Source organism: Sinocyclocheilus anshuiensis, unplaced genomic scaffold, assembly GCF_001515605.1.
Source record: "Sinocyclocheilus anshuiensis isolate Anshui unplaced genomic scaffold, SAMN03320099.WGS_v1.1 scaffold668, whole genome shotgun sequence".
Lineage (NCBI taxonomy): Eukaryota > Metazoa > Chordata > Actinopteri > Cypriniformes > Cyprinidae > Sinocyclocheilus > Sinocyclocheilus anshuiensis.
This window is the reverse complement of record NW_015557097.1, coordinates 87,193-102,174: the sequence shown is the minus strand read 5'-3', so window position 1 is coordinate 102,174 and position 14,982 is coordinate 87,193. Positions and strand designations below refer to the sequence as shown.

At 37.3% G+C, this 14,982-nt stretch overlaps 1 protein-coding gene across 2 annotated transcripts in view; it reads right to left on the bottom strand.

The window, feature by feature from the left end:
* Positions 1-14,982, bottom strand: part of spns2 (SPNS lysolipid transporter 2, sphingosine-1-phosphate) — an 84,656-nt gene that overhangs the window by 24,090 nt on the left and 45,584 nt on the right. For both annotated transcript variants that reach the window (XM_016472336.1, XM_016472337.1), the window contains exons 3-4: positions 9,027-9,163; positions 3,357-3,508 (exon numbers count right to left, since the gene is read on the bottom strand). In XM_016472336.1, the coding sequence (XP_016327822.1) occupies positions 3,357-3,508; positions 9,027-9,163 (289 nt within the window). The remainder of the gene's footprint in view (positions 1-3,356; positions 3,509-9,026; positions 9,164-14,982) is intronic.

Here is a 14,982-nt window from a genome sequence, read left to right as displayed (position 1 = left end):
TGGATGGATTTGGGGACTGTGGTGAAATACTAACATCAAACGTTCGGATGACCTAATTCTGAGAATCCCTGTCTGAAGTTTTAGGAAACGGCTGCAGAGTGCATGTGTCTCATGAACTTTCCTTTTAAGTCCTTCTAAGGCGAGACTGCCTGACAGAGAGTGATATAAGGAAAAGAGGAAGGCGGCCACTCAAGGTGGGATCATTTCAACTCTGTCGGTATCTGAGGAATCTGTGAGTCATATCTCTTCAGACGTAGACCAAACTCTCTCAGCTCTACATCCTGTTTACAGTCTGATAAAGTTCATAATTGTCCTGTTATGATCTCGGTGTGAATGAAGCACACGTGAAATATTCTCTCTGTATGCAGATTATCTGGTTTGAGACTGTCACTGGATGTTATTTGACTGAGCCGCCTGTCATCGGGCATTGTATGAATTGTTTTCTCCTCTTGGTCATAGTCTGTGTAAAAAAAGTAGATTTGGCGTCTCGCTGTTTTTCTATCCATCAGGTCTCCATTTCAGTTCCACAGTATTCCACCATATTCTCTGCATCAGATTCATTGTTATTCTCGTTCTCACTCTCTCTGTCTCTCTCCATCCCATGTTTGTACACCTGTTACCAACCCTCTCACACTGCTGTGTAAGAAGCGAAAGGAAATGAAAAGAAAAGTTTTTGCTATTTTAAGGTTTTATAACAATGTTGTCACTAGTGCACAAGTGAAGGTGTGTGGAAGCCAAAGAAACAAGAGGTACAAACTGAATATATCTTTTGTAGTATATTATCATGAATAAACCCCGATTAGAATTGATTTCAGAACATTGCTTTGCTTTCAAGTCTTTGCTTTAATGATAGCAGCACTCAAGCTGTGTGAACTCGCTATGGCCATAGTGTGACAAAAACACACACAGTATTAATTAATATACACTGCTGTTCAAAAGCTTGAGGTCAGATATTAGAATGATTTCTGAAGGATCATGTGACACTGAAGGCTAGAGTAATGGCTGCTGAAAATTCAGCTTTGTGTCACAGAAAAAAAATACATTTTAAAACAATAGAAATAGAAAACAGTTAATTTAAATTGCAATAACATTTCACAATAATACTGTTTTTTTTTGTAATTTGATCAAATAAATCCAGCCTTCGTGAACATAAGAAACTTCTTCCAAAGACATTGAAATAATCTTACCGACCCCAAAATTTTGAACAGTATTTTACATTTATTAAGGAATACTGTATACTAACAGAGTGTTTTGGAACAGCAGTCTCTAGTATTTGGGGTTGTTCATTTTTTATTGCACATCAGGCTCTGGCATAACTGCAGCGTTTGAATCCTTCTGTTTAAATTTGGAGTGTCCCACCCAGCATTTATCCTCATACCCACTTCCTGTGTTTCCAGACACTCGCGCCAGGCTGTCGCTCAGCAGGTAAACCACATTGTTTATCTTTGACTGCCCCTAGCATATCCGACTGATGGAACGACCTGACCCATCAAATAATAACACCTTATCAGCAAATACATATGGCTCTCAATATGAGCCTTCAGTGTCCACTGGACGTCTTTCAATGTCAAGAACACCTCACTTAAACTTTATTAACGCTCTAAACTTAATTGTTTATTCATTGAATATGGCCACTTGTAACCTTATTGATGGATTTGATTGGATGAGAGGTTTTGGATATTAATTTCAAGCATTTGCGATGTGGTGCTACCATTTTTATATGTCTGTAAGTTTCTGTACACAAGTTGTCAGTATTACTCTGTGCAACTAAATTAGCAACTAAAATGTTTTTCCATGCCCATAAGAGGACTCAAATTTCCTGCTAAACATTTCTCTCGTGGCTAAAGCCACTTCCTGGAAACAGTAACAACCGGACGGCAGATAAACATGTCTCTAGACAGGAAGTGAGGCGGCACACTGTAGCGCTCTAGTCTTTCACCTCTTATTGTTCGTATTGTCGATCGCTTTGTTATGGCCGAACCCAGTTAGCCTGCAAATACCTCAACTCTCCTGGGCCAGCTATTTTTCCATCCCGTCCATTCCTCTAACTGCATTCAATCTCTCATCGATACTATTACTAGCTCTCAGAACAGGTCTTTTGGCGACAGCTGCTGTGTTCAGATATTTCTTTTCCTCAGTTCAGTGGGGGAACAGCCATGCGTTTTTTTTTTTTTCTCCGACTGCATGTATAAAACATTTTTTTATAAAAATCTAGTTTTTGCACTAACATTTAGTGTTGTTGTTTGTTTTCCCCATCAGATTAACAATTAAACTGCAAGATGTTGTATGTGAACGTAATGCAGTTAAAAATGCTGCGCATGTACAACCATGAATTTTTTATCACCTTTCCTCTGTTTATTTTTCCCCTTTTGTCTCCAGTCTTTTTCCAGCTAAGTGAACAAAAGAAAATGCCACGGCCTGTGTTACGTGAGCGTAATAGGTGAGCTTAAAGTCTTTCACAGCAGCAGCAGATTTAGAATATCAGTGTCTATTTGGCCCATCTGAGGCGGTGACCACACAAAACGCTGAGCTCAATTCTCCACAACTGACCTTTACTGAGTTGAGATGGTATCTGAGATTATCTGGCTGTCAGAAGCTGTTCCCTTCAGCTGCAGTTCACCTAACCTGACATGAAATGTCTTCATTTACATTATAGTTCTCATCATGGCTGGTTAAATAGCAATAAAATGACCAGGTTGGACATCAGATCATATTATATGACTTACAATGCCAAAGTACTATTGTAAAATCATCTCTAATGAACATCTGCACACCTACAATTAAATTGCTTAAGCAAAATTAAATCGCCTGGACTCTGTCCTTTCCCTCCCCTGAAACCGTATCCCGGTGTGTTTAGTTTGTTGCGAGCTCTGGTGGTATTGCGGATTCTGCTTTATATTTCTGTCTGACTATTAGAGGCAAGCATGGAGACTTGAACATATGTGGAAAATGGATTTGTATGGCTATTAGGAGTCAATATATTATTTAAATATTTACACATCTGATATTCATGTTGTATTTCAAGGTTTATTTTAAACAAGTGATTTTATTACTGATTTGTCTGAAAATAAATGTCTATCATAGTAAATAGTTGAATAAGAGAAGAACGGTTTCTCTCACCGCTCATCCGAACATCATTGTGTGTTTTTTCACTGCAGCTAAATGTGGCATTTATTCTAAGTTTGTTTTTAGAGATCTCATAATTTGCTGTTTATTTATTGTTAAAAAATGGCTTGTAAATATGACAAATGGGTCCTTTTACCCATTTTATACTTAAATTAATAAATGTGCATTGGTTGTCAACCAGATAGTAAATACAGTGGTATTGCTTATCATTAATATCTATTGATACTCACCTTCCTAGTGGGATGGCCAAGTAGAAGACAGAGAGCATCATGGTCCTTTTGTTGTTTGTGAACAGGTCTCCAATGATGGTTGGAGAGATGGATGAGTAGCTTGATTCTCCAATACCCACTAAGCATCTGGACAGCACTAACAACCAATAATACTGCGAAAGAAAAGGTCATATGATTAGAAAATGTAAGTCACCTTACAGATGTTACCTGCCTGAAAGAAATGAATAGTCTGTCCTGCATCTGAGGAATAACAGCTCATTGAGCCCTGAAACTTTTTCATAAATCTGTTGATTGACATTGAGAGTGTGTTCAAGTTTGTGTGGCATTTTAGATGTTCAACATTTCTTATCAAACCTGAGCATGTGTTAATGGCAGAGTCCAACATTTCTGAAACAGTGGGAACATGTGGCTGTTGTCCTCTGACCTCTATCGGCGAGAAAGGAAGCCAGACTAAGAAACCACCCTTCCCTGAAATGGCCTAGACTCATTGTATATATAGTTGTTCATGTGAAGACATTTAACCGTGGGTGTGTAATGGACATCCATACTGCTGAGGAGAATTTGGGTCACCCTGGCAGTCGCCCAACTGAGGAGGCTACTTATAGATTTCTCTGTTGCTTGTGCACACAGTCCATTTCTTTTTACGTTTTGACCTCTTTTTCTCACTCCTTCATAATATCTAATTTTTAGAATGTCACTGGTGGTCTCAGTCTGGCAGCAGTGGGGAGTCCAGCCACACCCAACACTGATGGAGTGAGACAAAATGTAAGGAGCAAACATGGAAACCCTCTAGAGACACCAGGTCATCCCATTATAATGTGATGCACATACACAGCACACACATACCGATCTGTCATAGCAGACTTTCATGTGTGATATCTCCTGAGGGGGCTCACAAAGCCACCTGACCAGCCAGATGCTGTTGTGTCAGGCTTTTGTGTACTAATAAGCTTCCTGTAAATGATAATGAGATGTCTGTGTGTGTGTGTGTGTGCACATATAGCTATAGACCTTTCACCAAGGCTGCATTTATGATCACAGTCATATCGTGAAATATTCTTACAATTTTAATATAGTTTAAAATGTAATTTATTCCTGAGCTGAATTTTCAGCAGCTATTACTTCAGTCTTCAGTGTCACATGAACCTTCGGAAATCATTCTAATATGCTGATTTGAAGCTCAAGAAACAGTTCTCATTGTGTTTTTCAGGATTCTTTGATGCATAGAAAGTTCAAAAGAACGGTATTTATTTGAAATAGATTTTTGTAACAGTGTATTGCAATTATTACTGGCTTCCGCGTTTAGAATTCTCATTTGTAATTCACATTGGATAAACATGTCTGCTAAATGAATGAATTTACGTTTAATTCATCCCTTGCTTTCAAAAACAGAGGCTGCATTCCTCATGCCCTTCAGCAATTCGATGGTCACTTTTCATTACTGGGATTCCCTCACTGCCTCTCCTGCTTTTCATCCTTTATTCTTTTTCACCTGACAGTCTTTTGTGTGACAGCAGCTCCACGACATACAGCCAAAAGAAAAACAACTTGTTGTTGAATGTTACATAATTCTCAGCAGGGGAATTTCTTTAGTGTACATGACAGGAATCAGCAAAGAGAGACTGCAGCAAGCTGGGTTATCCTCTGGCACTGAGAGGATTTCTCTCTCCCTCTCACGCTCTCTCTCGGCTCCTTTCCTGCTTTTCATGACTTTGCTCAAAAATGGCAAAAGCTATGTGCTAGTTGTTTATTGACAGAAGTGCTGTGAGGGAATAAGAAAATAGAGGGATGGCAAAGAGGGAGAGTGGATGACTGGTTGTTTGTTTTTTTACACATCCTTTCCTCCTTTCACCCCAACACACACACATGAAAAATGTATGCTTGGGCTGTCATTTGCTGAACATGCACACGTCTGTAGAATGGTGAGTTGAGGTGACACACACACACACACACACACACACACACACATTAATGTGTTATCCAATGTGAGAGGATTTATAGTGAGATGGAGGGGAGGGACTTGAAGCTGGTGGTCTATATTTATATATATTATACAATACATATTTAAAATGTGTACATACAATACGATAATTTATACTTACAAAGTATTATAAATTATAAATATTATAAATGTTTAAAAATTAAATAAGAGCCATTTATCTATCAATGATTGTTTGCAAAAGTGGTACAACTGTTTAGTGAATTTTTCCCTGCTTTTTTTTCCATTAATTAATTAATTAATTTATTTATTTTTGTCTTGACAGAATGGATATAGGTGTAATTGTATGTATTTAGGTATTACTTTCTTTGTAAGTATTCGATCAGATTTTTTTTTTCACACTAACACTTAAATTTATATTTGAGCTTGTGGTTGAAACCTCAAGGTTGAACAACAAAGTTGACACATCTGCCTCGTTGCCTTTGTTCCAGACCACAACCAATTCATGAGGCTGCAGTACTGTAGGACTGACTGTACATGTCTGGCTTCCATCATCCCTCAAAACCATATGCATAAACATGAGCTTTCAAATACCTTCTGCATGAATATGTGCATATCTAACTAAAAACCACCACTGACAGCCCCTGATGTTTTGTTTCCTTGTCATCCGACAAAAGCGACACAATGAGGTTAAATATGGTCATGGGAATCAGACATCCTAAAGTCTCCCTTTCATTTGCCACTTTATATTCCTTGCTTCTGTTTTTAGGATCATGATTTTAATGTTTAACATTCAACATTCAATCTTGTTGCAGCAACACAGTGCAGTGAATTGACTGTCTCTTCCCAAAGCCCTGAAAAATCTCATTAAAAGAAGCCGAACATCGAGTTACGAGGGATTTTAGATGAGGAACAGATCCGCAAGAGGTTGTGAGGTCAGTTTAAGCCATACAGAGATTTAGTAGATATTTTATTCTCAAATCAGAGTGTATCAGTGCTGGACAGCCTATTATTTTCATCAGACTAATACTAGAGAACACTTTTACTTAATCCAGATTTCTCATCCCATAAAATGATTTCTTGGCGTAATAGTATTTCTCATCATTTCAATGTGTTCTTATGAAATAAAACTCTCCTTTTGAACACTATGAATAATGTAATGCAGACCTTGCAGCAACGTTGATGTAGCGTTAATGTGATGGTTATGATGTTGATGAGGAATCTCTGTGTAAATATGAGATGATCTGCAGATTTCTCTTGGTGGAGAACGTTATATAACAGTTCACCACCGTGGGTCGGATGATTGACAGATAAAGGGATATCTGCAGTCTCCGCACTCATGTATGCATATGTGCATGTGTGTGCGGTCTTGGAGGATCATGTGACTTTGATGCAGAGTGGCTTGTCCTGTCAGTATAGACTCAGCATTGCAGATCGAGGGGATTAGTGCATTTTATACCCCCCTCCCCCCCGGCGCTTGGTCGCCATGTTCCGCACATAAAAACACGCTATGTCACAAGATATCTCTAAAATCAGTTATCGTAGCCACAAGGAACATTCCTCCCTTGTCATTTTGCACTCTTCCTCTCATTAGCATGGCTTTTTAATTAGCTGCCGCTCTTTATCTCTGTAGCAATGACCTCCCTGGAGATTGGCCCCACACGCACACATACAATTTGATTGAGATGGTCTGTGAGGGATTCTAGACAAGCATCAGTGTAATTTTCATGTTTTTTTTTTTACCTGCCTTGCTCAGTTTGGCTTTTATGTCGTCTTACTTCCTCTCAGCGTAGGTTTATTGACTCATGAATCGTCCTGTTCAAGCAAATTTTATAAGAAGCAGTTTAAATACTGCCTGTATGTCAAACAGCTTTTCTGTTCTTATGATATTATCTGTAACTAAAGTTATGATGACTAAAGTAAATATCATAAGTTCCATTTATACTGTCCATGATATTATAAAGATAATATTTTGTTTAAAAATGAATTTATTGGCATTGATGTTGTCACTTTATAGGTTAACATAATGTCAGGAAAATTAATAATTCAAAATAATTACTAATTTATTTGTAAAATGTATTTGTAAAGTATTTATTAATGATTAATTGCCAAAGTGTACATGACCAAAAAAAAAATCACAATTACGTACAGAGCATTGTTAACTGCAGCAGGGAACTAGGCCTTGGTTTTTGTGAATAATGCATTTAAGTAGGGCTGGGCGGTATGACCCAGTATATATCGTTACCACGAAATAAAGTGTCTATCGTTAGAGATTTTGCTATATTGTGTGTTCCGTGGTATGCAAATATATCTGCGCAACATAGTACTGCTTAAACGTTATACACCTTTTGAGTGCTAAGGAAACATGCATGAATGAGAAAATAAAGTTAATAAGTGCAATAAGCAGTGAAAAATAACTCAATGCGGTGCTCGCGCTGACTGACACACAACCGAAGCGTGCACACTGAAAGCCCCTTTCTTGACAGCATGCGATAACGAAAACGGATCTCTTTCGTGTTTTATTGTGCTTGAATGGTCAAATACGCACACTGTAATGCCATAATGCCCGTCGTGTGGAGTATTCAAGTAAGCACAGTCGGTTAGATGTTAAATAAATGTAAAACAGTTGGTTGAAAACCGGATGTGTTTCAGTATATTGGATCCGTGCAGTCGGTCTTAAAGGGACAGCAGCCTTATTTACCTGCTGCTGTCTGTCATTATTAATGTTAATCATGTTTGATTGATACAGTAAAGACTATGCAGTGTTTTATTTATACACTTTATTAAATTTTTAATATTTCTTACTACATGTTAAATAAACCTAGCCTACTGTAGCTGAATAAATGAAAAGTTTGTTTCATATTTATTTGGTCTGTTGTGCTTGTAATTTGCTTCTTTTTCTTAATTTTAATAACAAAAATAAAATAAAAATAGCTATATCGAGGTGCATATCGTTATCGTAAAATAAAATTTCTCATACCGTACAATAAGATGTTGGTCATATCGCCCACCCCTACATTTAAGTCTATTGTTATGGGCCTAATTTGCTTAGAAAGGGGTGTGTTTGACTTTTGATTAATTTAAATATTCACAGTGTAGCTTGGTTCAAATTGATTGTTGTCAGTTTTAAATACCAGTGGCAACAAGTGCTTTTTGGATTTGTAATTTTGGTGGCTTTTGTGACTCTTAATGACATGAGTGAGTGAGGCCTGGATAAAACAAAGAGTAAGATATAGAAAGAAGACAAAGAAGATGACGAACAGCAGTAGAGCTGTAACAAGAGGTCTTCTGAGACAGGCCTAGTGTTATGCTAAGTTAGCATGTCATTTAATCATTTCATCTTAGCAAAGGGGGGGAAGCAAACGGCGAGAGAGAGAGAGAGCAAGAGCGAGAGACATCTAAATAATAAAGTACACTGAGTTTTTTATTATATGTAAAATGGGTCCTGCTATGCTAAATGACTCTAGTGTAGTTTCAAAGTGCTCTCAAATGAGCCAGAAACTGAATGAGCTAAAGAGATGCTACTGCTGGGCTGGGTTGCTGTTCTGCTTCTAAAAATACACAACTAGCACTGCAAGAACCAAACTAAACCTTTCTGAGCAAAAACAAACTACATTTATACTGAAAAAAATTCTCCTAATGTGATAGTCATGATGACACGATTGCTTTAAGAGGTTCTGAGCAAGGTTTAGGCTGCTGCTTGTAAAGGGGAAAGAGAGTATGGCACTTACATCTTTGGTAATAAAGGAGCTTAGCAGCGTCACAAAGGACCAGAAGAAGATTCCACAGCTCAGAATGATCTTTCTGTTGAAGCGGTCCCCCAGGTAACCAAAAATGGGTGCGGCCACCATGAAACTGCAGATGAAGACTGGAAAGAAAAACAGAAACAGACACATTCTCACATAACTTTCATTTTCACATTTATCTCATACTTGGTCGCATTTCTGTGTAGTCAGGATCCAAATGACATTGTCAGTTCTTTAAAAAAAAGTCCACTCTTGCAGATGGATAAAAAGCTGATACATGTCTCCATGCCAACTTGTGAATCCATATCCTTATTCTTTAAAATGAGGAGGAAGCTTTAAGATTCCCTTTCTGTTTCCCTAAATCACTTCCTACCCACAGTCCCCTTATGTATGACTGCCCATTAACCACTGGACAGACAAAAGCTAACCTCTCTCTCTCTCTCTCTCTCTCTCTCTCTCTCTCTCTCTCTCTCTCTCTCTCTCTCTCTCTCTCTCTCTCTCTCTCTCTCTCTCTCTCTCTCTCTCTCTCTCTCTCTCTCTCTCTCTCTCTCTCTCTCTCTCTCTCTCTCTCTCTCTATATATATATATATATATATATATATTCATATTTTAATGTCATTTATTGCATTTTTAACATTTCTTTGTTTTATAGTTTAATTTGATTCATATTTTGATCATTTCTATATATGTATTTTTTTATTTACTTTATTCCATTTTTTTATTTTAATTGTTTTTATTCCATTTTTGGAATATTTCTGTTTTATAGTTTTATTCCATTTTTCTACTATTTCTATATTTCAAAATATTTTATTTATTCCATTTTTTTTTACCGTTTATATTTTTTGTTTAATTTCAGTTGTTCCATTTTCCCCCCACTGCGTCTGTGTTTCTTTGTTCAGATATCTGAATGATGCACTCCAATAAGGTCCTGAATTTCTGTGGTGTGCCCAGAGATTCTACTCTGTGGTATTATACACTATATATATACATACTACACACCTGCATACTTATAGAAAGTACTTTATTAACAGTTGAAAATTGCCATCTTCAGTTGCAGTAATGTAAATAATTCCTGTAAAAATGCACCATAATAAGGTTGTAAGATTCTTAATCCTGCAGTTGCTGACGTGACAACTCCAGTTGGGTTTGAAGGAAGTTACATCTGAAATGCTTTAGTAATGAGTTTGCATAAATGGCACAATGCACTAATGCTTATATGGAGACTTCAGAGATGTAGATTTTGAGGATTTTTTGCCATCTGCACAAACATTGAAGTGGTTTTGTTTGTGTTATGCAGCATGAGGATGGGTTAGCAAGCTTACAGAGAAAGAGAAATGCAGTGTAGTCTAGTGGTTGTAAAACACACACACACACACGTTGGTATAGGTGGTTTACGGGGACTCTCCTAGGCGTAATGGTTTTTATACTGTTCAAACTGTATTTTCTATCACCCTACCCCAATCTTACACCTAAACCTACCCATCACAGAAAAAACAAACAAAAAAATATTATGTTTTTTGAATAACGGGGACACAGGTAGTGTCCTCATAAACCACCTTCACATTGTAATACAGTATGTCAGACCCACGCCATTATACAAATTTCTGTCCTCATAAACCACCCAAACCGGTGCACACACACACATATACTGTATATTACAGTGCCATGATATATAATAATTAATTTACATCCTCCTTTGTGCTGTGTTGCATTTGAGAGACCTTGATAACACGCCAAGTGTGAGGCTAAAAAGTCTGTCCTGAAGTTTCAGCCATCTTCCACCTTTGATCAATGGCTATGTTTGGATATTTAATAACTCCCAGTTTTTGCGGAAATCTGAATTTGCTGAAGCCACCAGAAACATTGCCCTGTGTTATCCTTGGCTACTTGTTCAAGCCAAACCCGACCCGACTTGAGTATATCCACTCTAGAAACAGGCAAGGAGCCCACACCGAGCCTGCTGGGAAATCAGCACTCTCTCCACATACTCGAATCTGTACAAATTACAGCAGCTCTATGCTACATAATCTGCTATTTTATCCCTGAGTTCTCTCACTTAGTGATCGTAATTAGGCTGCCTTTGAAAATCGTTCCAAAAATGAATAAGATTCCAGAATGCTCAGTGTTGAGTAAACGCAAAGTAAAAGTGAGTTAAAGGAGTAGTTCACTTCCAGGCAGGTCTGATTTGATAAAGAGGATGCTGCAAGATGAGATGATAGCGAAACGGGTGCTCTGTTGTGCAACAGTGTCTCAAAACTGAAGACACAGGAGGATCAAAGCATCACTTTGTTGTTTAATGACAAGCAAGAAGTCTCATAATGAAACTTTGCATGTCATTTCTCTGTCACTAAGTGCAACACATCAACACAGTCCTCTTATATCAACTACTTGAATTGTTGCTACCACACACTGTGTATAAGAGCGGGGGTTTTCAAACATTTCTTTTTTCGCCTACATACAATACCATTCAAAGGTTTGGGCCAGTAAGATTTTTTTTTATATTGTGAAATTGAAAGAAAGTTTTCTATTTGAATATATTTTAAAATGTAACTTGTCCTGTGATGGCAAAATTGTTGCGGCAGCAGTCATTACTCCAGTCTTCAGTGTCACATGATCCTTCCCAAATCATTCTAATATGTGACCCTGGAGCACAAAACCAGTCTTAAGTCGCTGGGGTATATTTGTAGCAATAGCCAAAAATACATTGTATGGGTCAAAATTATAGATTTTTCTTTTATGCCTAACATCATTAGAATATTAAGTAAAGATTATGTTCCATGAAGATATTTTGTAAATTTCCTACCGTAAATATATCAAAACTTAATTTTTGGTTAGTAATATGCATTGCTAAGAACTTCATTTGGACAACTTTAAAGGCGATTTTCTCAATATTTAGATTTGAAGCTTATTTATTCAGCTTGCATATGATGTATAAATCTCAATTTCGAAAAATTTAAACTTATGACTGGTTTTGTGGTCCAAGGTCACATTTGTTGATTTGCTGCTCAAGAAACATTTTTTATTATCATCATGGCTGAAAACACTTGTGCTATTTGATATTTTTGTGTAAACTGTAGAATACATTTTTCAGGATTAACATATTTATCTGAACACATTTAAACTATTTCATGAGTTTTATAAATGGCAATTTTTTTACTAAAGAAAGAAAGAAAGAAAATGAAAGATGAAAGAATGAAAGAAAGAAGCACACATTGAAATGAATGTCTATAATGTGCATTTAATCAGACGGTGAATTTTCATAGATGATATACAGAATGAAGAGGCTGAATCCCACAGGCTATGATCTATCTAAGCACAGCTAAACTAAAGCAATCGACACCTCTCCCTCTTTCTGAGATGTTGATCTCCTCCCATTCCCCTGAGCCGTCTAAGCCATGTCCTCTGTTAATGACCTGACATCTTGTCTGTGTTCATCACATCATATAGCACTGCACATCAATTACACCTGTCTATATGTGTAACTGTGAGACTGAGAGAGACAGAGACACACAGTATCCAGAGAGAGTGAACATATGGACCGGCACCAAACACACAAAATGTGTTCAAGTGAACGACTCCTGAAATATTCATGCCTCAGCTTTCCCTGGTGAAGTCTTCGCTCTGAATTAGCAAGTTAGACAGATCAGGATGTCCCTTCTTAATAGGGTGACTTTCACGTTAAGGACAGATTCCTGACAGAGGGACAAAGACTAGACATTTACATTTAGCCATCTGATGCCGATTCAGAGCCATTTACAAATGAGAAACAAAGTAGACAAGCTAATAGAGCAAATACGCACTTTAAGCTTTTCTCCTGCATGCTTTACACTCTTAAAAATAAAGGTGCTTTAAAAGGTTCTTCAAGCAATGCCATAGAAGAACCATTTTTGGTTCCACAAAGAACCATTCAGTGAAAGGTTCTTTAAAGAACCATCTCTTTCTTATCTTTTTATAATCTGAAGAACCTTCTTTCGCCACAAAGAACCTTTTGTGAAACAGAAAGGTTCTTCAGATGTTAAAGGTTCTTTATGGAACCATTTAGACAAAAAGGTTCTTCTATGGCATCGTGAAGCACCTTTATTTTTAAGAGTGTAGCTCAGAAAAAAAGGGCTGCGTGGTCTGCACTACTGTTCCAGCCACAAATAAAGCAAACATTATCTTCATTCTGAAACATTAAAGCTCTTATGCAGGTCAATAGAATGCTTAATTTTGATCCTCATAGTTTAGCAGCAAATATTTTTTCTTTACTGACCAATGAACTGTATACTGTATTGACCATTATTCCAATCAGCCGCTTGCCTTCATAACATTTTTTTTTAAAGAATTACTATCATTCATTTTTAGCATTTATTAATTTATATGTAATTTATTTACTTCACCAAAATAATTGAATTACAATTAAATTCTTTGTGTTAAACATTTTTATTGAGGAAAAAATGCATTGTTTGACTGAAGAGGTTTTCTCTGTAGTTTGCCCTCTACATGTTACCTGAAGTTATTCCCCTGAAGCTCTTAAACATAACTCCTCATTATGGTATTTCTGAGATGGCTTGAGGCATGTCACACACCTCACCTATCGTTCCAGGTGACTACTGTGGGAACTTTCTGACTTAAAGCAAGCACACTGCTTTATGTGACCTCCAATTGTGTTTTTCTGAGGGGATTTATTAAGAAAACATGAGCAACTGTGTAATGTGATTCAAGCGACTGATTCACCGCCTTTAAATGTCATTCTGGGTTCCCTCTCGTTTAGAGTGCAACGTTCCTTCTATTTAAAATTCATGCTGTCTTGAAACTGTCAGAAACGCTCCCAGACAGATGAGTGTACGCACTCACACTCCTCTGTTATCCTCCTCATTTTTTTCCTTGAGGGATGAAAGATGATATAATGATGGATTACATCCCGTCACAGTTCTGACAGAGAATGACAAACACTGCACCTTCACCCCTTCCTTACTTGCTTTCTTTAACCCGCCTGTCAGAGTGTGGTGACCCTTTATATTCGGTCTTTGTCATGTAGGAGCCTACTAGTTCTTCAATTTTATATTCTACTGCTATAGTTAGCCTCACGACGGGTTTGCTGTTTTCCATGCTGTGTTTTTAGCAAAAAGGAACGAACGACTAATTGCACTGGCTTAATATATACAGTAGGTTATTTGTATATACCCTATCATACCCACAAATATTGAAAACCATCTTGGAGACCATGGAAAAGTCCTTTTCTGGAATAATTATTTGGGTTTTACACAAACTTTGCATTATGTTTGCAGTGGAAGAAATGGTTTCAGTGATTGTGGCACAATGATTAATTGTAGGGATTCAGTGTAGCTACTTGTCTATGGCAAGCAGACTTATCATGTGAGACGCACACTATACTAATAGTAGACACAGAAGATAGAGGTGAATGTTGCATGTATAATGTTGCCTATAGAATGGTCTGGTGAAAAAAATGCTTCTAAAATGAGAAATCATTTTAGGATCGGCTAATACAGTCATTTAGATTAGTTCACATTATCTGAAATGACTCTTACTGTTACCCTATATGATTTTATAGGATCAAACCATATTCAACTGTACATCAGTATTTCCTGCATTGCTCTTCCGATTCATGAACTAATGAGTCGCTTCTTTTTAGTGATTCAAAATCATACGGCATGAACTGTGTAGCCCAGTTCATGAACAAATGACTCATTGGAGCCGATTCTTTTAATGAATTGTTCTAAAAAGGCAAGTTTCTGGAGTTGGATTGAATCAATCTGACAGATCTTTCACTGAACTGACTCAAACAGAGAAGTTACTGAATCAGAATTTGACTCACTTACTGAACTGCAAGTTATCATAATTTTGTGGGTATTATTAATTATAAGCAGGGCTGAGCCTGGTCAGTACCTGGATGGGAGACCTCCTGGGAAAACTAGGTTGCTGCTGGAAGAGGTGTTAG